The sequence below is a fragment of the Bison bison genome, unplaced genomic scaffold (genome assembly GCF_000754665.1).
Source record: "Bison bison bison isolate TAMUID 2011002044 unplaced genomic scaffold, Bison_UMD1.0 scf7180017864367, whole genome shotgun sequence".
Classification (NCBI taxonomy): Eukaryota; Metazoa; Chordata; class Mammalia; order Artiodactyla; family Bovidae; genus Bison; species Bison bison.
In genome coordinates, this window is record NW_011494939.1 from 4680402 (window position 1) to 4703805 (window position 23404).

Below are 23404 nucleotides of genomic sequence, written 5' to 3' on the forward strand. Positions count from 1 at the left end.
TCCTCTGTCCATGGGATTTTCCAGGCAATAGTACTGGAGTGGATTGCCATTTCCTTCTCCAGGGGATCTTCCTGACCCAGGGTACGAACCCAGGTCTCCCACATTGTAGACAGATGCTTTACTGCCTGAGCCACCAGGGAAGCGCCTGGGGGGAGCCCTTAATATCACTTTCTTGAATGAATCTAGAAAAAGATCCCAATAATAGGATCCTATAATAATATAATAATCCTAATAATAACGAAGGGATAAATGGATTCAGGGTTTTTTTTTTCCTGTTTGCTTCAAAGATCAGAAGTAGCCTGAGGAAATATTATGGAGCAAATGTGGGAGAGCTCAGATTTTGTTCAACCAAGTGGGAAGAACTTCTTAATGGAGAATTGACTGAAACTGCAATTGACTAATGAATTTTCATCATGAATTTCCAGCTTCCTGAGGTGTTAGGAAGATGCTGGGCAACAACTCAGTGGGAATGCTGAGGCAGGGATGCATACATATGGCAGCCAGGATGAATCTCTGTCATAGTCCCAGATTCTATGGCATACTCAGATTCTATGATATGATGAAATACCTAGGTATCTAGCTAGTCAGAAATTTGATCTCAGAATAGAAAAAGAGAGGAAGGGGACTTCCCTGGTGGTCTAGTGGTTCAGAATCTGCCTTGCAATGCAAGATACTCAAGTTTGATCCCTAGTCAGGGAACAAAGATCCCACACGTCGCAGAGCAACTAGGCCCAGTTGCAGCAACTGCTGAGCCCACAGGCTCTGGAGCCTGTGTGCCACAACTAGAGAGTCCGTGCACCACAACAAAAGAGCCCATGTGCCACAATGAAAACCTGACTCAGCCAAATAAATAAATAAATATTTTTTAAAAAGAGAGAGCAGAAGAATAACTCAACAATAAATTATGGGTAACTTAAGGGAATCTGAGCATCTCCAGCACTGTCTTGTCTCTAGGACCAAGAAAGCTGCTGCCGGTATGCAGGATACAACAAAGCAGGGAGTGGTGAATAAAAGAAGTTGGAAGGAAATAAAAAGTGAATTAGAAAAAACAAAACAAAAAGAAGTTGTAAGGCATATCAGCATGAGATGTGGGGAGAATTGGTGTTTTCTTGAAAATAAGTCCATCTCTATGTTGTTTAAGTGATGGGTTAAGTTACACTGAATGGGTTAAAGCATGCTGTTGGGTGCATGAATATTACGTAAAGCTCTTTACTTGATACTAAGAAACACTTTAGCAGAGGATGGTGTCAGTTACTGAAGGAAGAAAAGGGAGGCAGGAGTGGCAATAAAAAAAAGAAAACTGGGAGTTTCTGGTTGTCTAGTGGTTAGGGTTCTGGACCTTCACTGCTGTGGCCTGGGTTCAATCCCTGGCTGGAGAATTGAGATCCCATTAGCTATGCAGCATGGCCAAAAAAAAAAAAAGCATGTTCAATGATATTCATAAAATTTTGCAAAGCAGAAGAAATAGAAAAATATTCCATACCTTGTGTCTGAATTTTGAAGACATCAGACACAGCTTTCTCCTTGAGGATGAGGGCCAGAGCTGCGTGACATAAAAACTCCTTGGCTGTGGTCTTCCGGTCGGGCAACAGTTCTTTGCGGTGTTGAGGGATGAAATCAGTGTGCACGTTCCCAGCTTCAAATTCCGGGTGGCTAGACAGGCTAAGGAGGAAGTCAATGTTGGTGTGCAGTCCAACAATCTAGGGAGGAAAAAATGTCCATGTCCCCAGTGAGTGGGGAAAACAACATACTCAGGAAAACATTTCTATGGCATCAGCTCTTTCTTTCTACTAAGTATTTTCGACCATGACTAACTCTCAGGAAAAACAAAACAAATTCATTTCACCATTATTATGCATTTGCACTTCACATTATATTAATTTACTATGATAAACAGGATGTAGGAAATGGTGTTGGGAAGGTGGTGTGGAGATGTTTAATTGACTCAAGTTAGGAAAGCAAGTAAACATTAAGAAACTGAAATGAGATTTATGTGCAAGATACTGAAGACTTGCTTCTCAGAACACTCCCATGAACGAGGAAAACTGCAGACAGAATAGGACTGCTACACAGCGGGGGGGTGGGATTATACGACCTGAAAAGAGCTTCCTCTGAACATTAAAATTCAACTTGTACACACTGATATAAAAATAAGAAAAGGTATAGAATTAACCCAAATCCACCCAATAAATGGGATCTAGGACAAAACCGGCTGTCTGAGCTCTCAGGTTCATTCATTCATTTTCTCATTCATACATTTATTTAATAGCCATTTACTGAGAGCCTTTTAGGTGCCAGGCTCTGACCCCAGTACTGGGACACAGTGAGGAACAAAACAAAGTCCTTGCCATCACAAAGCTTACATCAAGGGACAAATAACAATGTCTATAAATATCTACTATAATGTCAGATGATATGAAAAAAAAATAAGGCTGGCTAAAGGAACAGACAGCAGCAAAAGGTCCTGTGGGGAGGCCTGGGAAGGACTCTAAGGATCATGGTGAGCTGGGCAGAGGGCAGTGAGGAGGGAATCACATGGGGCAAGAAAATTCTGGAGGGAGAAAGGGAACATGTGGCTCCATGCTGGGTGTGTCAAAGGAGTCACAAGGAGGCCGGTGTGGGTGGAGCCACAGAAATCGGAGGTTTGATCAAATTCATGAAATACAGTCACCTGAATATCATGGGTTAATAAGAAATCCTTCTGTGACACTAAATCAGCATGGTATGGGGCTTACTGCAGCAAGGAAATTTATAGCTACAGAAAAGCAACAAACTCTTTCAAATGGATAAAACTGAACATAATTATTTTCCTTGGCAGAAAATAACATCAGAGGATTGGCCACACTTGTGTTGCTGGCCTCATCCACAGGTTGAACAGAAATTTCACATCGGATCCCACTGAGGTTAACGCTGATGCTAATAGTTTTAGTCCTGCAATCTTTCCTTTCTAGCTGAAATCAGGAAGTCTTCAAACTCTATTCTGACCCATGGGAAATACTCCCATGTGAAATAATTGTGTTGTGACATATGGGAAATTGGTAGAAATAAGTTGACAAGGACAAAGGTCGACCAGTCGTAATGGACACGCTTGGCTGTAGAGATCCAGAGATCATCACGGTCACTAACACGGCTCCAGCTCACTCACATTGTACTGTCGAAGGCTGTACTTAAGTTTCGTCAAGGCTGCCTGGCGATCAGCAGCCCACACAACCAGCTTTGCAATCATGGGGTCATAATGCATTGAAACTTCATCTCCTGAAGTTGAAAAACCACAGAAACTAAAGTTATAACTTAAAAGAGAGAAAATATGACAAGCAAGACATTCTCCTGGGGCTTTCTGTACATTTCACACTTTATTCTCACGACAGATATCAGTACCACCACTTTATTCACGAGGAACTGAGGCTCAAAGGGATTTAAAAACAGAAGTTGAAGGAGGGTATGGCTATCAAGAGCACCATGCCCCAAAAGAGTCATCCAACGACACATAGGCTGGCTTGCCCCATCCTAACTTCTTCTGAATCTTCTTTTTCCTTCTTGTTTTGGAAGTCAGTGAAAACCCTCATATCACAATCACTTCTGTCCTTGTTTCCTTGCCTCCACCCCCTCAGTTTCCTCATCAGAAAAATAAAGAAAATAATTCCTCTATCCTATATGGTTGCTGGGAGGAATGACAATCAAGTGCCAAATTGCCATACCTGGCAGAGCTAATAAATAGCAGCTGTGTCAGAGTCTCAGCGACCAAGAAACTGAACTATGCACATCTCACTGGTTAGAAATGGTTCAAGTAAAAAAGATGAGGTATATTACAAAGAATATTGTTCAAAGATGTTTTTGTGATTTTGGCAGATCACTTGACCCCTCTGAACCTCAGAGTCTTCATCTACACAATTAAGAGGTTAGATTACACTCCCTTATCCACCCATCCATCCATCCACCAACACATACCGAACACCTTCTAGGCCTCAGCTTGAGCAAAGTCCTGCAAATATAACGTAGAAGACCTAGTCCCTCTTGTACGATTCCTAGTCTAATGGAGAAATTAGACAAGGGGCAAAAGATCATCATGAGATGATATAAAGGGGGAATCCCAAGGAATACACAAGGGGACACAAAAGAAGGTTGGGGAAAGCTTCCTGTACTAATTATCCTTCCCAGGGCCAGGATAAATCAGGGAGTCTCTCTGAGAATTATATCTGTTATCCTTTGAGCACTTTTATTAAACTATACTGCAAGCTTTGCTTGCCTTAAATTCCTTTTCTTTCCTATTGCAAGTCCCCTCTTCTCTCTATGAAGTTTCACTGATACGCTAAAAAATTTACTGACTACCAAACTTGCTGTAGGTTATCCAGAGCTCTCAAAATGCTGCCAGTTTATTGTTGTAGTTATTGTTCAGTCACTGAGTCATTCTGACTCTGCAACCGCATGGACTGCAGCATGCCAGGCTTCCCTGTCCTTCACTATCTCCTGGAGTTTGCTCACACTCATGTCCACTGAGTTGGTGATGTCATCCAACAATCTCATCATCTGACACCCCTTTCTCCTCCTGCCCTCAATCTTTCCCAGTATCACGGTCTTTTCCAATGAGTTGGCTCCTCACATTAGGTACCCAAAGTATTACAGCTTCAGCATCAGTCCTTCCAATGAATATTAAGGGTTGATTTCCTTTAGGATTGATTGGTTTGATCTCCTCGCTGTCCAAAGGACTCTCGAGGGTCTTCTCCACCACAATTTGAAAGCATCAATTCTTCGGTATTCAGCCTTCTTTACGGTCCAAATCTGACATCCATACATGAATACTGGAAAAACCACAGCTTTGACTAATATGGACTTTTGTCAGAAAAGTGATGTCTCTGCTTTTTAATATGCTGTCTAGATTTGTAATAGCTTTTCTTCCAAAGAGCAAACATCTTTTAATTTCATGGCTACAGTCACCATCTACAGTGATTTTGGAGCCCCCCAAAACAAAATCTGCCACTGTTTCCATTTTTTCCCCCATCTATTTGCCATAAAGTGATGGGACCAGATGCCATGATCTTTGTTTTTTGAATGTTGAGTTTTTGAGTTGTTGTTTTTTGAATGTTTGAAAGTTTTTTGATTGTTTTTTGAATGTTGAGTTTTAAGCCATTTTTTTCATTCTCTGTTTTCATCCTCATCAAGAGGCTCTTTAGTTCCTCTACACTTTCTGCCATTAGAGTGGTATCACCTGCAATTTATTGTTTAGAAGTCCTAATTCCTCGTTTTAGCTTTCTAGACCCTATACGATTTGCTCTTATTCCATATCTCCAATTACTCACCACCCTGAATCCTTTTCTCCAGCCACATATTCTCTCAGTTCTTCAAATACACCTTTTGTTAAATCCTCTTCTCTTCACTTTTCTGTGTGCTTTTAAATCTGTCTATTCAAATTCACTCCAGACTTCCTCTTAGAAACATGTCCCGATTACACCAGCCTAACATAACCTGCTATTCCTGAGAATTTCTATATTTTATCACTCACCATCTGTATAACTTCTCTGGCAACTAAGTTAAGGTGGCAATAGATGGTGGTGGCTCAGATCATAGACCTGGAGCCAGAATGCCCGCGTCTACATCTTGGCTCCAATGGTGACCTTGGAGAAGTCACTTCTCTGCGCCCTTGTTTCCCCATCTGGAAAATGGAGGTGATCATAGGGTAGTAAAGGAGCCCCTGGAGGAAAAACCCCTAGAACAGTACCTGTACATAGTAAGTGCTAAATAACTGTTATGACCGTGGTTATTAATCATATGTGAACTATACTAGCTTTTGCATTGTTATTTTTTAACTTTTTAAAATTACTGCTTAGCTTGCACTAAGTTTATTAATTTTTCAGTTTGACTTTTAGTACCTTGAAGGCAGAGTGCCTTGGGCTGGGCAGATACCAGTCCCCTTAAATTGTATTTGGAACTAGGCAAAATAAAAATATAAACAATACCAGAAAATATTTGTTGCTGAGGTTTGACTAAGTGCTGCTGCATTTCAAAAAAGACTGCAGTACTGCTTAAAAATACTAGTTCTTCTTTTTTAAAAAAAATAAATGTTTAGCCATCTGTTTTATTTTTAATTTTATTCTTCATAATCGGCTGCAACGGGTCTTAGTTGCGGTATGCAGGATTTAGTTCCCCAACCAGGGATCGAACCCCAGCCCCCTGCATTGGGAGCTTAAAGTCTTAGCCACTGGACCACCAGGGAAGCCCCAATACTAGTTATTCCTTAAAAGTGACTATTCCAAAGGAAAAGATTACTGAGAAATCAAAGAAATCCTTTATTTTGAAAACCTAGATATATCCACAAGACACAGGAAAAAAGACCCTATCCAAAACCAACAATGTACCAAAAAATTTAACCACCGAGACTTTGTCCTTTAATTTCACTTTACCTTGCCGTACTCCAGTTTCAATCCTAGTGGTAAGGTCTGCTCGAGGGGTGGAGAGATGCACTAGTGGTCCGGCCCCCGGCATGAAGTTATTGTTAGGATCTTCTGCATATATTCTAGCTTCAAAGGCATGGCCCCGCAGAGTTATTTCTTCCTGGCTCAAAGGAATCTTCTCTCCTGCTGCAATCTGGTAAAAGAAGAGTATGTGCTTATTATGAAAATCCACCTGATAGCAGCTATGAGACTGTATAAATGGTCTTGCCTTTTTCTACATAAAATGTACATTTGGACTTTATAATGAAGCCAATTAAAAACTCTCATTTTGTCCACCCACTTGGGTATTAGGCAAAAGCAAAAATAGATTAAAAAACAGATGCAGCCTGGAAATATTGCATTAATTACAATAAATCTCTACAATTTTAAAATAGAGAAAACAGGCAAACTGATGACTAAGTTATAAATATCAGTATCAGTGCTTTATCAATATAATGGAAACTAAAATTTCTTACTGGCAAGATAGTCTCAGTTTTCACTTAAAATATTAGCACTCAGTTACCATGTCAATCTTTTCTTATAGTAAATTGTTAGTTGGTGTTCAGGACTATATTCACAGCTATGGCTAAAGTATGGCATTTGTCATCTTTGTCATCTTCACCACCAAGTGATCAAGCAAAACAGGCAGGGGAACACGATGTTTTTAAATTTTGTTATTTATATATATTGCAGGACACCAGATTATAAACAGGATAATCAGCATTGTTAATCATTACTCTAATTATTATTATTTTGGCTCTTATATACCGATACACCAAATCTCTCTCTTCAACTAGAATAATTTGGAAAAGGCTACTGGAGGGCACACTGTCACTCTTCACTCTACCCTTGTATTTTCCTCCAAGATGAGAAAATGACAAACTGAAATGGCAAAAGATATTGGGAAAAACTCTAGTAACTCAGCAGCACACTGCATTAGATAGGTAAGTATAAAACAAGCAAAGGTTTCATCTCTCAAAATTTGTAAATAAGAAAAATCAGGAACTACAACAGTGAAAATGAAAGGAAAATGGACTAAACTGCATGCCTTTAAGGCACAGTGTTTGGAATCAGAGACTTTGCAGCCCTACTGCCTGGGTTCAAATTCTGTCTCTATACTTTTTCTGTTTCAGGCATACTCAATTCTGGGTAAGTTTCTGTAACCTCTTAATGCATCAGAGAACAATGCCTGGCATACAGTAAATACTCGGTAAGTGTTAGCTTTTATTTTTTCATTCCTATCCTTTATAATAAAATTCTCTGTAATATTTTGGTACGGAATTCTATTTGTTTTAGCATAAAAAAGGAAAAGAACGACTATATGTTCATATTCTAAGATGTGATTTTATTTCTGACTATATAGTTCAATTTCAACCTGACTTATCTTTATCTGTTTCCCTCTGAAGTTGGCTTCTATCTGGACCCAGAAGAGACTGGCCCAACCATGTTTCTGAATACTTGGAAATCTATACCATCTGAGTTCACTCAGGCTTAGACATTGACTCTTTGGAATCCCTTGGACCTTGGACATTTCACCAGCCTCTCCTAACACTGCTAACCATCTGAGCCTGCAGCCAGGGTGCTCACATCACTGCACACGCACTCCAGGAAGCTAGTGACTCGAGAGAGAGGTCCTGGAGCTTGAACTCTTGATTCAGCACATGGTAAGACCCACTGTTTTACCTCTGCTTGGAAGCCAGGTTCCCAAGTGTCTTGAACAGCATAAATAAGGTCCAGTGGCATCCCTAAGCTCTAGAAACCTTCCCCAGATAATGAAAGCCTATTTCTCTTTCTAGAGCTCTTACAGTTTCTCGACTTGCAGAAATAAAGGCCTGCTGGTTCCCCCTCATATCCAAAAGCTTTCTTTTCCTTCATTCTTAGAAACACTTACTCCTTCATGATTTAAAAATCCTGAACTCTCCTGGTTACTACTCAAGAAAAATTATTTTCCTTGAATTCTGAAAACATAAGCACTCTTTCCAAAAGTTTCTAAACCCAGCACAGTTTTCCTGGCACGTCCTAACACTTACTAGCCTGATGTGTAGCTCCTAAGGCTACAGAGGCCAGAAGAATCTTATGGCTCAATTAAAACCACCAATCATCCCCAAATAACCAGCAAAAGGAATGTTATATTATTGTCCACAGAAATTTTGCAAAGATAAAATTATCAAAATAATCAAAACTTTAGCATCACAACACTGAAAAAATAATCTAGATTCAGGATATATAGAGAACAAATAACTCTACAGAGATTAAGAACATTCATACTACTTAAAAACATTATTATATTAAAAAATAGACTGTAAAAATCTACTGTTTTTAATAAAGAGAACAAAACAGTCTAAGTTATTATCATTAATATTTGAAGCAATAAGCTTTGTAAAACTCTGATTTAGGCCTGTGAGGAGAAGCCATAGATGTAATAGTTCAGTAGAATACAGTAGATGTGTCATAGCAATGTCAAAGTGCTTTGACATTTTTTAGACATTTATTCTAAATGGCCACACTCATCCTTTTATGGGCCATCAATAGTGTGTCAGAACTTGCACAGAGACCACTCTATAAATCTGAACTGTTCCTTTAGCTCTTCATTCTCAACTCTTCCTTAGCTTATTTCACCTTGGCAAGCATCTATCCTGCCTCTAAACTCTAATAACAGCCTGGTCCTGAATAATGTGGCTTCAGGTAGAAGACAAGGCTTTGTGTTGAGACAATGTGGTCACAAGCAAGCCTCAGTGACAGCAGCTTACCTGTTGGCTGCCCCAGGTCTAAGGGGGAAGGATGGTAAGTGACATTAGAAATATGAGTCCATAAAGTGCATCAAATGTAACATCACCATTATCTTCCCATTTTCCTATACTTATGACAACCACAAAGAATTGAACCCTTATCCAAAGTGACACCTTCTTTTAAGAGTCCAGAAAGGAACACATTCTCAACACTGATCTTTAACAGAAAAAATACTCCCACCCTAAGTTGCCATTCCACCAAGTCAGTTCCTGTGATCATCTCGGTGACAGGATGTTCCACTTGCAGCCTTGTATTCATCTCCATAAAGTAGAAATTGTGCTTTGAGTCCATGATAAACTCCACGGTTCCTAAAATATAAAATACAGTGCTCACATTTCAACAGCATTTAGTCAATAGGAATCAAAATCTTTCACAAAAGATCATATCAAATTTTATGGCTACCTTCATTGAATGGTAAACAGTTTGCTTTTCATGAAGAAAACATCTCACACTTTCCAGCAGCAAATGATTCTCAAAACTAGGGAGCCACATGAAATTTAACAATAGAAAAGTATATTTGGGGTTTTGAGCAAATGGCAAGCCCAAGTTATGAATCAGTCTCAGCTGTCATAGCAGTGAGAACATGACTGGACCATTACTACTCCTGTGTACCAAGTCCCTAGAAACCTCACACTCTGACATCCCATCTCTCTCTAACTTCGTGGAGAAAAACATAACATTTTTTTTTTCTTCACTGTGGGCTTTGGAAGTGTCTTTAAAAAAGTCCTCCTTCTAGTGACCCACTGGGAGATTACTCAGTAAATAAACATTATGTTAATGTCTTATTTTTTTTTTAATAGAAATTTTCCTTTGTTTTATTATTTTAAACATTTAAAACATTTATTGAGAAGAACTAAATAAATGGAGAAATGTTCATGGGTAGGAAGACTCAACATTATCAAAACGTCAGTTCTTCCCAACTTGTCACATACAGTATCAGGGAAATGCAAATTAAAACACTGAGATACACACCTATCAGAATGGCCATAGCCTGGAACACTGACACCACCAAATGCTGGTACGGATGCAGGGCAACAGACACTCTCACACAAGCTGGTGTAAATGCAACATGGCACAGCCACTTTTGAACAGTTTGGTAGTTTCTTACAAAATCAAACATATTCTTACCCTGTGATCTAGCAATCATACTTCTTAGTCTTTGCCCAGATGAACTGAAACTATGTTCACACAAAACCCTGTACATAACTGTTTATAGTAGCTTTATTTATAATTCAGAAATGAGCTATCAAGCCATGAAAACATATGGAGGAAACTTAAATACATATCACTAAGTGAAAGAAGCCAATCTGAACAATGTGGAAAGGCTATGTACTGTATGATTCATTCTGGAAAAGACAAAACTATGTAGGCAATAAAACAATCAGTGATTGTCAGGGACTGGAGACAGGGAAGACTGAAGAGTCTATTTAGGGCACTGAAACTATTCTGTAAGACGCTACAATGGTGGATAAATGTGGGATGCAAGTCATTATCTATTTCTCCAAAGTCACAGAATGTACATCAAGAGTGAACCCAAACTGTAAACTATGGGCCCCTGGGTGATAAAGATGTGTATACGCAGGTTCATTAGTTGTAACAAAAGCACTGTTCTGGTGCAGGATATTGCTAGAGGAGGAGGCTGTGTGTGTAGGGGGACAGGGGGCATGGGAACTCTCTGAACTTGCTGCTCAATTTTTCTCTGAACCTAAAACTGCTCTAAAAAAACTAAAGTTTACTAATTTTAAAAAATGCAATAATTTCATTTTAATGATTTTATTTTAAAATAGGGTAGAAAATATCAAATAGCATTACATATAATTAGGCTAAGTACTGTTTAAATGATTTTTCCCCCAAATATACATGTATATAAACCAACATTTACATTCACATACTGGATCCAAATGTAAAATGTATTTCTTAATGTGGATATAGTCAAAAGTTTGAAAGTCAGTGATTTAAAAACTATATATTTCATTTGCCTTTCAAAACACAAATAATTTTTCCTCCCCCTCTATTAGAAGCAAATCTTAACATACCTGCACCAACATAATTTACAGCTTTAGCAGCTCTGACTGCAGCTTCTCCAAGCTTTTTTCTTACTTCAGGTTTAATACCAGGCTATGAAAAAATATTTGAAATAAATTTCCATTAGTACTTCGTTCTACTAGAGGTTTCCATTAAGATTAATGTTACATTAAAGTATTAATGTAACATTAATACTACATTAAAGTATTAATGTAGTATTTAATACTACATTAAAGAGAAAATAAGGATAAATATCTATTTCATCATGAAATACTGTCTTATACCACAGTTCAACTGTCTGTATACCAAAGTATTCTATTAGTAATTTCTATGAATTGCAGATATTACTTAGTACCTACAGAATAACCATCTTTTCTTTTTGGCTGTGCTTTTTGACTTGTGCGATCTTAGCTCTCTGATCAGAGATAGAACCTGGGCCCATGGAAGTGAAAGTGCAAAGTCCTAACTACTAGACCACCAGGGAATTCACCAAAATAACCTTCATGACCATGTGTTCACTTAAAATTACTTGTATCAATGCTAAAACTTTGAACAATCTCTTTTTGTTTCAAGATAAATAAAACAATATGGGTCATATGCCCCAAAATTACTTTGGAATACAGGTAAACCTTGAGATTGCAAGTTAATAAGAAATGTTCAAGGACTTCCCTGGTAGTCTGTGGTTAAGACTCTGCACTTCCACTTCAGGAGGTATGGGTTCAATCCCTGGTTGGGGAACTGAGATCCTGCATGGCACAGCCAAAAAAAAAAAAGGTTCATAAAAAGAAATGTATATCAAAAGTAGGCAAAACTTTTTAACATTGTTCAGTGGTGCTCAACAGATTTTTATTTATGCAATCACTGCTTGAAAATAAGCATTATTGAAATTGTTGACATTTACTTCAGACAGTAGTGCTCATTTCATATGCTAATAAGGTTATGCTCAAAATCCTTCAGCTAGGCTTCAGCAGTACGTGAACTGAGAACTTCCAGATGTACAAGTTGGATTTAGAATAGGTAGAGGAACCAGAGATCAAATTGCCAACATTCACTGAGTAATAGAAAAAGCAAGAGAATTCCAGAAAAACATCTACTTCTGCTTCATTGATTACTCTAAAGCCTTTGACTGTATGGATCACAACAAACTGTGGAAAATTCTTCAATAGATGGGAATACCAGACCACCTTACCTGCCTCCTGAGCAATGTGTATGAAGGTAAAGAAGCAACAGTTAGAACCAGACATGGAACAACAGACTGGTTCCAAATTGGGAAAGGAGTACATCAAGGCTGTATATTGTCACCCTGTTTACTTAATTTATATGCAGACTACATTGTGTGAAATGCCAGGCTGGATGAATCACAAACTGGAATCAAGATTATCAGGAGAAATATTAACAATCTCAGACTTGCAGATGATATCACTCTAACAGCAGAAAATGAAGAAGAACTAAAGAGCTTTTTGATAAGGGTGAAAGAGGAAAGTGAAAAAGCTGACTTAAAACTCAACATTCAAAAAACTAAGATCATGGCATCAAGTCCCATCACTTCATGGCAAATAAAAGGGGAAAAGTGGAAGCCGTGACAGATCTTATTTTGGGGGGCTCTAAAATCACTGCAGACGGTGACTGCAGCCATGAAATTAAAAGACGCTTGCTCCTTGGAAGGAAAGGACAAACTTAGCATATTAAAAAGCAGAGATGTTACTTGGCTGACAAAGGTCCATATAGCCAAAACTATGGTTTTTCTAGTAGTCATGTAAGGATGTGAAATTTGGACCATAAAGAAGGCTAAGTGCCAAAGAATTGATGCTTTCAAATTGTGACGCTGGAGAAGACTCTTGAGAGTCCCTTGGACTGCAAGAAGATCAAACCAGTCAATCCTAAAGGAAACCAACCCTGAATATTCATTGGAAGGACTGATGCTGAAGCTGAAGCTCCAATACTTCAGCCACCTGATACAAAGAGTGGACTCACTGGAAAAGACCCTGATGATGGGAAAAATTAAAGGCCAGAGGAGAAGGAGATGACAGAGGATGAAGTGGTTGGATGGCATCACCGACTCAAAAGGACATGAGTTTGAGCAAACTCTGGAAGATAGTAAAGGACAGGGAAGCCTGGTGTGCAGCAGTTCATAGGGTCTCAAAGAGTCAGACATGACTTAGTGACTGAACAACTTGAAACAGTACAATATATTCTGCAACAGAAATTAAAGTCTGAATATAGTATGAGAATAACAAACTGATTAGCCAGAAACTTTAGATCCATGATCTTTTAGAAATACGTATTTTAAAAAACTCATATATAACTTTGGACACAAAAGAGGCCTATAGCAGTAGTAGGTTGCAAAGAAATGTAAATCCCAAAATAGGTAATTCTAGGAGTAGGCCATGATCCAGAAAACAAGCTGAGCCAATCAAGAGGTGGTCTCAAAGAGATGAAAACAATTCTAAAGGGGCAAAGTTGCCAAATAAGAGCAAATAGCTCTCCTATACAATAAAACCTTTAAGTTGGGAATACCATTAGTGTATTTAGGAACATCTGAAGTAGCAGTTAAGGAGTCTTCTTCAGAAAGAATACATTCAATTAACAAGACCGTTCCATTCCTCAAACATGCTGCTGCTGCTGCTGCTAAGTCGCTTCAGCCGTGTCTGACTCTGTGCGCCCCACAGACGACAGCCCACCAGGCTCCCCCATCCCTGGGATTCTCCAGGCAAGAACACTGGAGTGGGTTGCCATTTCCTTCTCCAATGCGTGAAAGTGAAAAGTCAAAGGGAAGTCGCTCAGTCGTGTCCGACTCTTAGCGACCTCATGGACTGCAGCCTACCAGGCTCCTCCATCCATGGGATTTTCCAGGCAAGAATACTGGAGTGGGGTGCCATTGACTTCTCTGTCAAACATGCTAGTTAATTACAATTTAAAATCTGCATGGAAACAGTAGCTGTTCACTGTAAGTCAGGTCCAAAGTGGATCAGAGCAGCTTTTCTAGACACTATCCAGAAGGATCCAAGTCCTAGTGTGCCCTCTGAACACCAATCTGCTCCTCACCCCCAGCACCACAGTGAAATCAGATTACTACTACTGGAGAGTGGCTGTTCAGCAGCACTTTGGGGGAGACACAAGCTTCACAGATTTCTGACATCAAAGTCTGGGGTTTACAATATAGAAAAGCTGACAAATTTCTTTACAAGATCCTTACCCCTGGGGCCTCTTCAATGATCTTCTGATGTCTTCTCTGTACACTACAGTCTCTTTCAAACAAGTACACGGCATTGCCATGGTGGTCACCAAACACCTGCACTTCTACATGCCTATTTAAAAACCCAATGAAAAGTCTCCATTTGTAGGTTAAACATTCAAGAAAAAAAATTATATACATGGAATGAGTGAGAAATAAGAAAACTCAGAAAACACTGGAGACCATATCTATGACCTCACAGTAGGAGCAAGTAGCAAATACAAGCTGACAAGGGAAAGACTGATAAATCTGACTATATCAAAATTACAAATTATAGCCACATGTCATGTATTCTCAAAAAGTCAGTGACAACATTTTTCTTAATGATTGGAGGATTTTTAAAAAGCAACTCTTATAGTCAGATTTTAAACTAAGGCAGACTGAAAATTACAAAGGCTTATTCATAGAAAAGTTAGGGAATAAATTTACATGGATCATTAGTTTTTTGGAACATATTAATATTAAATCAAAAAACAAAAAAAGGCACTTTAATGTTGAGTGTTGCTGCTGCTGCTAAGTCGCTTCAGCCGTGTCCAACTCTGCGCGACCCCGTAGACGGCAGCCCACCAGGCTCCCCCGTCCCTGGGATTCTCCAGGCAAGAACACTGGAGTGGGTTGCCATTCCTTCTCCAATGCATGAAAGTGAAAAGTGAACGTGAAGTCGCTCAGTCGTATCCGACTCTCAGCAACCCCATGGACTGCAGCCTACCAGGCCCCTCCGTCCGTGGGATTTTCCAGGCAAGAGTACTGGAGTGGGGTGCCATCGCCTTCTCTGAATGTTGAGTGTAACATAGTAAAATTATCAGAAATCACATTAAGAGTAAATGCACCTAACATTTAAAAAAAAAGAAGGGTAACCCAGACCATTTGGTGAACATGAAAGCATCCTTCCCAGGAGATTGATTTTGATACATTCACACTGTAGTTCATCTCACACATTCACCACTGTAATACAGAAATTATTTTTCAGTTGAATTTTCATTATTTAGTTGCTAAATTGTGTCTCACTCTCTTCCAGCCTGCCAAGCTCTTCTGTCCATGAGATTTCCCAGGCAAGAATACTGGAGTGGGTACGCATTTCCTACTCCAGGGGATCTTTCCAATTCAAGGATCAAACCTGCGTCTCCTGTACTGGCAATTGAATTCTTTACCACTGAGCCACCAGGGAAGCCCTCGGTTGAGCTTTTAGAATAAAAAGTATCAAACATACAAGAAATTTTTTAAAAATCCAGAAAGTCTTACGATGTCCTATTGCAGCACAATGGCTCATTTCTGTTCCTTTTTGTTCACTTCATGAAACACTTCATTAAACAACTTGGAAGATATTTTTTTCCTTGATGTATCACTTCTACTGAATGTTCTATTTAAAAATGTCCCAATTTGTCCAACATATTCTCTTGACAAAATAATAGGAGCTGATTTCTTCCTTTTGGATTTGCCTCCTTGATCTTTCCTGTTTTTATTTACTCGTAAGCTACCAACACCAAACTCATTCTTGCTATCCTTATTTTGAATAAACTCATCTGTGAGGTTAATTAAGAATCAAAAGCCCAAGAGATTCTATTTTCCCCCTAGTATTCTTCCTTTCATTATAGAGATCCAAGTCCCTGACTTTACCACATCCACTGACGCCCCCTTATCCTTCAGCTGTTCCAGGAAAGGAGACACTAGAGCAGGAACTCCAAGTTCTGAAAGGAACACTTGAGGCCACACCAAGAGCACAGAACAGCTCTTTTCTGACTTTTCAGAAATTGGAAACATTTTCCCTTGGCTCTTCCCTCTGAGGATCTATGTTCTGTTAGGATTCCTACAGTTGTCAAATCACCCTTGTTACTTCCCTTTTTCTGATGATCGTTTTCTGTGTTGTTTTATCTAACGCAGAGATTCTGGAACACCGTGTCTGAGAACCAGGAAGTGCATTAAATCCCAGTCACTCCAATTCAGGCATTGCCGGGGTCTGGCTAGATACACGATGTAGCTGGTTTCTAGTAGGAATGCCTTGATATTTTCTAAGAGTTCTAAAGTTTTTATTTTCCTATTTATACTTTTAATCCATCTAGAATATATACTGAATATAAAGTGAGAAAGGAGTCTGATTTTGTTTTTAGATAAAATAGTACACTTTGAAGACTGTTACGTATCCCAACCTTTCAAATAAAAGCTCAATAGTTCTAATCAGATATATAATACATTTTGATTTCTACTTTTCTCAGTTATTGGCACCACATTCTTCTGGCCCTCCCTTAATTCAACAGATAATTATTTAGCAGAATACAAAATAGTGTGATTATCATGATATTGAAATGTTATTACTAGAAAATACAGAAGACAAATATGTAGAAATGCTAATACTTATAATGATTTTGTTTTCCATCTCTTGTATTTTTCAAGTTTGTAATGTATTCATATTACTTTTCCTGATGCCTATCATGAAGAAAATATTTTGAGACTGACTTTTTTTAAACTGCCACATTCTAAATGAATTTAATTTACTGTGCCATGTTCAGGGACAATTCTAAATTTTGTAAGGCTTGAAACAAAAACAATTTGGGAGCCCACTTTAAGAAAAGTACAAAAAATAGGTATAGAATCTTCAAAGATGCCCATACAAGAGATGGGACTGAAGCTTTAGCTCATCATCTTCAAGGTAAATCTCTCTCTGGTTATTGTTACAAAATGAATTATTCTTGATAAAGTCACTTTTGACTTACAGGTTTATATATGTGTGTGTCTATATATTTAACACAAAATCTATGAAACAAGAAGCTTTTACAATCAGTATCTTATTTTAAGCAATACATATGAAAATAAAATTTCTAATAAAATAAATTAGAAATGCACATGGTATTTGCTATAGTGGTGCCCAGAGAAGCAGTTTAGTGTGGTCACTGCGAGTGTGAATTCCAGAGTCAAATTGCCTGGGTTCAAATCTCAGCTTCACCAATTCCTAACTGGGAGACCTCAGGCAATTCAGCTGACCACTCTGCTGCTCAGTATATTCACCTGAAAAAAAGAGAACAGGGCCTATCTAATGGGACTGTTGCAGGAATTAGATTACAAATGGAAGGACAGCAAGATTACTACTTGTTTCCATGGTGGCTCAGTGGTAAAGGATCCGCCTGCAATGCAGGAGACCCAGGTTCGAACCCTGGCTTGGGAAGATCCTCTGGAAAAGGGAATGGCAACCCACTCCAGTATTCTTGCCTGGAGAATCCCCATGGACATCCACAGGGTTGCAAAGAGTCTTAGAAATATACTAAGATTACTACTTAGTATATGTAAAATACTTAAACTCTGGCACATGGTTAAGTGCAAAATAAGGGCAAGCTATTAGGATTATTTGTTAACATATCACTTATAATTACAATTCAAGTTGGGTAACTATTTCCATTTTCTGAACATCTCAGATCATGCTTACAGAGTTCTGTAATATAAAGCTTAACTTCTTACAAGAATTTTACTTTGAAAAGACTAAATTCCATCAACAAGAAATGCAATGAATGAATTAATGCTACATCTTTATCATGGAACCAATAAACATCCAATAAAAATAATGAGGTATATCTACATTTACTGACAGAGAAAGATGTCTACCATATAATACTAGCATATATTACTAAGGTTCTATTTACTGTTCTTCTGTATGTATCTTGTATTCTGTGTGTCTATGTATAAATGTTTCTATTCATGTAGAAAATGCCTGGAGGAATGCATACCTTAATATAGGTCGAGTGGGACTGAGGAACTTAATGTACTCATGTACTCTTGGAACTTTCTATTTTACATAATGTGCTTGCATTTCTAACTTAATTTTAAAATTTGAGTCAGAATAAAAGAGCTGAAGCTACCTTGGTGTGTCCACAAACTTCTCAATCAGCATGGCATCATCATTGAAAGACTTCTTAGCTTCTCTCCGTGCTGATTCTAACTGCTCTTGAAATTCTTTTTCAGATCTAACGATCCTCATACCCTAAGATGGAAAGATAGTTATGTCTACAGCATAAGTAAAACAACTTAGACTAGTCCAAAACAGAAAATACAAGCACGCACAACCTTACTTTTCCTCCTCCGCCACGGACGGCTTTAATCATGACGGGGTAACCGATTGTCCTAGCGTGCTCTTTCAGGCATTGGTCTGACTGGTCCTCCCCGTGATAACCCTCCACCACAGGCACTCCAGCAGCAGCCATGATGGATTTGGATGTGCTTTAGAATAAAAAAATCAATATGCTCCAAAGCTATGGATTATTTCATACAAGAAAAACACAAATACCGCTGAGTCTATAAAATACAATGGAACTTTAAAAAGAAAACACTTTATAGGAAAGAAAGGACTATAGTCTGAGACAACTAATATTAATACAATTGTTAAAATACCTACTAGTTTTCTCAATCCAGTTTTCATATGGTAGTTCATTCCATCCTGTTTTTTAATCCCCAAAAACTGATCAACATATTGATTACCAACAAAAATTATTATACTTGATACTTGAATATTTTCTGTAATGCATTGTAGTGGCATATACATAAGTTATGCCTATGATGACGTAAAGATATATTAACCTATTACCTAGGTCTATTGTAGGTAAAATAAACCATTTCAATTAACCTTCTTATGGCCGTATTTAAAAGATATAAACTCATACCTCTTTATACCCATGTCTCTAATTGCTGATGAAGGAGGACCTACAAAAATAATTCCTTCTTGCTTACACAGTTCGGCAAATTCCATGTTTTCTGAGAGAAAGCCATATCCTGGATGGATAGCCTAGAAGGGAGAAATGAATAGATAAGCTTTTAGTGCTTCCCTGGCAGACTGTGATACGGGTGATGGCATCTCCCTCTGGGGAGGCCTCTCCCTATGCTGTTGATAGGTACATATGGTCTCTATCAGAATATGTTTCCAAAGAGACATCTGAACTTTATTTTTCTAATATATTTTTTAATTGAAGCATATTTGACTTACAATTGAATTTTCATACTAAAGTTCTGAAGCCTTACCTGAAACAGAAAAACCAATATTTCTTTTTATTGTGGTAATATATCAAATTTACCATTTTAACCACTTTCAGTATATAGTCAGTGGCATTAAGTACACTCACAATGTTGTGCAACCATCACCATCATCCATCAACCCCCAAATTCTATACCTATTAAATAATAATTTCCCATTCCCTGATAACCTCTATTTTATTTTCCATCTTTCCTGTACCTGATAAAAGGGAATCAAACAATATTTGTCTGTCTGTCTCTGGCTTATTTTATTTAGCATGCTATTTTCAAGTATTAGAATATCATTCCTTTCTATGGCTGCATAATGGCCCACTGCAGTTATAGTCTACATTTTATTCATCCACGCATCTGTTGATAGACATGAGGACTGCTTTCACCTTTTGGTTTCTGTGAATAATGCTGCTATGAACGTTAGTATACAAGTATCCTGCTTTAAATTCTTTCAGGTATATACGAAATGTCACGGAATATTTGCAGTTAGGAGTAAAGAACTTCAGGGTGGTAAGGCAGGTGAGGGGCGGTTTGCTCTCTCTACAAAGCTGACCTAGAACCGAAACCGTGTGCCCAAAAGTTGCAAAGAGCACCCTTACACAATACTAACTCATTTAGCTTCAGGTCACTATCTGCTGATGCTGCCTTTCCAGAAAAAAAGCTAAGAATCAAACAAAAAGTCATATAGTCAAACAGTATTAAAGTCTGTATATACTTCAGTGAAAAAGGACCCTCTTAGATTTTAACCTAATCACTTGCAACTTACTCAGAGTTTTAAGAAATGTACTTGACTGTCTTATCCCACAGAAGAGGAAAATCAGTAACTGAATGACAGCAAGATTTCTAAGAGAAACATGCTGACAGTGAAAAGGGACAAAAGAGAGGAGAGTAAAAAGTGGAACAGGCTTATGTGGTTTAGCAAGGAGTAAGGCAACTCTCCAACTTCAATAGTCCTGAGGGCATTTCTGTCCTTTTAAAATAATAATTAAGTACATATAATTATAACCAAGAGAATGTGAAAAGAAAAAAGCTTATCCAACCCTATTTCAAAACAGTCCAAAGAACCTTTCAAAATAAAAGGGGTAAGCTTTAGACGTCTGGGAAACTCCTGTGACTAGAAAAACCCACATCTTAGTAACAGCACATAGCAATATGCTAGATACTGAATACAAATAATCACATTTTGATGTCAGCTCAGAGTTTTGTTCCTTTTAAACCAAAGTTCAATTTTAGTCATTTTATATGAAATGTCAAATATTATTTATGTTAGGCAAAGTAAAACAGGTCTACATGCCAGTCCTATCTGATTTTTTAACAGCTTTTTTAAAGGTAGAATTTACAATATGAAACATCCATTGACAGTCTGATGAATCAAGCACATTTATGTAACTGTGCTGTCACTGGACTGTGACTATACCCCAGCTTTAGGACACTTCTACCAGAATTCCTATATGCCAATTTGCATAAATGATGAATCCTTGCTCATAGAACCAGGCAACCACTGACTTGCTTTCTTTCTATATAATTTTACCTCTTTTAGAAGACTCATATAATGGAACCATATAGTCTACAATTTTATATGTCTGGCTTAAACTTAGTATAATTTTCTGTGGTTCACCAGCAAAAAGAAAAATAAAGAGTACTGGTGCATACCACAACATGGATATATATACCACTTTTGTTTACAGACTATATGGCTATATCACATTAAAAAAATAATTTTATTTATTTTTATTTAATTTTTGGCTGCACTGAGTCTTCGCTGCTGCCTGGGCTTGTCTCTCGTGGTGAGCAGGGGCTACTCTCTAGTTGCGGTGCACAGACTTCTCACTGCAGTGGTTTCTCTTGTTGCTGAGCACAGGCTCTAGGCACATGGGCTTCAGTAGTCGTGGCCACGTGCTCAGTAGTTTCGGCTGCCAGGCTCTGGAACACAGGCGTAGCTGCTTCCCAGCATGTGGGATCTTCTTGACCAGGGATTGAACCTGTGTCTCCTATACTGGCAGGCAGATTCTTTACCACTGAGCTACCAGGGAAGCCCACACATTCTGTTTTTTATTAATTTGGATTTTTCTCAGTTTTTGGCTGTTATGATTAATGCTATTATAAACATGCATGTATAGGTCTTTAATTTTTCTCAGAAATGTTTCATAGTTTTCAGTAGATAGGTCTTAAACTTTTTTACTAAGTATTTGATTTTCATTGATGTTATTGCAAATACAACTGCTTCCTTAATTTCATTTTCTGTGTTTGCTGCTAGCTTCCCTTCTTTTGGAACTACCTACCTAATTCAACAGAACCCTGATTAACTAGATAAATACTCTCTCTTTGTAACTAAGAAGAAAAGCAGCTGTCTCTTTGCAAACAATAATGTTCAAACACATTATGGGAATGGCCTCAAGGAATTTAACTAATTTCATTTAGGGTGAACACTAAGATATACAAACCACAGTATCCTCGAGCATTTGAATGGATTAAAAAGGAAATCTAACAATGCTACCACTACCAGTGGGCTAATTTCCTGAACATCAGGCAAGCGTTTAGCTGCCGATTCACCCTGGTGCGACACAGGATTGCAAGTCTTTTTAGACTGTTCATCCTTTGGTAATAAGACACCTTTAACACAAAAGACAGAAAACTGGTATCATCTCCTACCCTTAAATCTCTGCCAAAATAATTCCTTCCATGTTTACAGTTAGTGTCTATTCTGCGCTGTGCTTGTTCAAGCATATGCATAGATACAAAGTTGTTGTTGTTATTATTGGCTCTGTCTTCAGCAAAACTGAGATGTGTCTGCTTTCCACGGTGGAGCAGACAATTCATAATCCTCAAATTCTTTTTTTGTGTGTGTATGATTTTGAAATGTCTCTAATAAAGTTATTTATTCCTGGTGGCACATTAAAAGAAACTGGAGCACTTTCACAAAACATTCGTGTTTAGGAGCTAATCCAGGTAACCAAGGGGATGGGTGAGGCCTGGCAAAAGCTTTTCACTAAATAATAATATACTTACAAAAAAGTAAGTAAGTCGCTCAGTCGTGTCTGACTCTTTGCAACCCCATGGACTATACAGTCCATGGAATTCTCCAGGCCAGAATACTAGAGGGGGTAGCTGGTCCCTTCTCCAGGGGATCTTCCCAACCCAGGGATCAAACCTAGGTCTCCTACATTGCAGGCGGATTCTTTACCAGCTGAGCCACAAGGGAAGCCCCTTTACAAAAAATGCACATTGTAAGTATATAGTTTTTTTAAACATAGTTTTCATAAACACTCAGTTCAAGAAAAAAATAATCATCAACATTCCATCAGAGGGCAGAAAGCTCTCTTCCAGGTAATTTTAGGTCCCGCCCAAGGTACTACCATCAACATTTTCTTTAAAAGGCTCCTCAGTGGTTCTAATCTTCAGCCAGAGCTTACTACTACTACCGCTTTCCCAGCCACAGGAGACCTGAGACAACTGACAATCAAGAGGACCAGTCTAATGAGCATGCTTACCATTATATCTTCTAGATTCTCTCAATACAGCCATGTCACAGAACAAATTACCAGAAATTTAGCTCATCAGTAAATTTTATAGTGTCTATAAAAATGCCTATGTCAAAATGGCCACATTTAGAATTCTACATGGAAACACAAAAGACTTCAAATAGCCAAAACAATTTTAAGAACAGAGCTAGAGGAACCACACTCTCTGACTTCAGATTATACTACAAAGCTATAGTAGTCAAAGCAGTATGGTACTGGTATAAAAACAGACATACATCAATGGAACAGGATAGAGCCCAGAAAAAAAAAATCCACATACCTATGTTCAATCTACAACAAAGAAGGCAAAAATATACAATGGAGAAAAGACAGTCTCTTTATTATTAAAAGACCACTCTCAATAAGTGGTACATATACAGCCACATGTAAAAGAATAAAAT

General features: G+C 38.2%; 1 protein-coding gene across 2 annotated transcripts in view; it reads right to left on the minus strand.

Moving 5' to 3' along the window:
- Positions 1 to 23404, minus strand: part of MCCC1 (methylcrotonoyl-CoA carboxylase 1 (alpha)) — a 59426-nt gene that overhangs the window by 17622 nt on the left and 18400 nt on the right. Inside the window, exons 6-14 of one of the 2 annotated variants that reach the window (XM_010855643.1) lie at positions 19125 to 19246; positions 18537 to 18684; positions 18327 to 18448; positions 14440 to 14551; positions 11255 to 11336; positions 9399 to 9526; positions 6399 to 6582; positions 3146 to 3255; positions 1484 to 1700 (exon numbers count right to left, since the gene is read on the minus strand). In XM_010855643.1, the coding sequence (XP_010853945.1) occupies positions 1484 to 1700; positions 3146 to 3255; positions 6399 to 6582; positions 9399 to 9526; positions 11255 to 11336; positions 14440 to 14551; positions 18327 to 18448; positions 18537 to 18684; positions 19125 to 19246 (1225 nt within the window). The remainder of the gene's footprint in view (positions 1 to 1483; positions 1701 to 3145; positions 3256 to 6398; positions 6583 to 9398; positions 9527 to 11254; positions 11337 to 14439; positions 14552 to 18326; positions 18449 to 18536; positions 18685 to 19124; positions 19247 to 23404) is intronic. The other variant, XM_010855644.1, reaches the window with a different exon arrangement.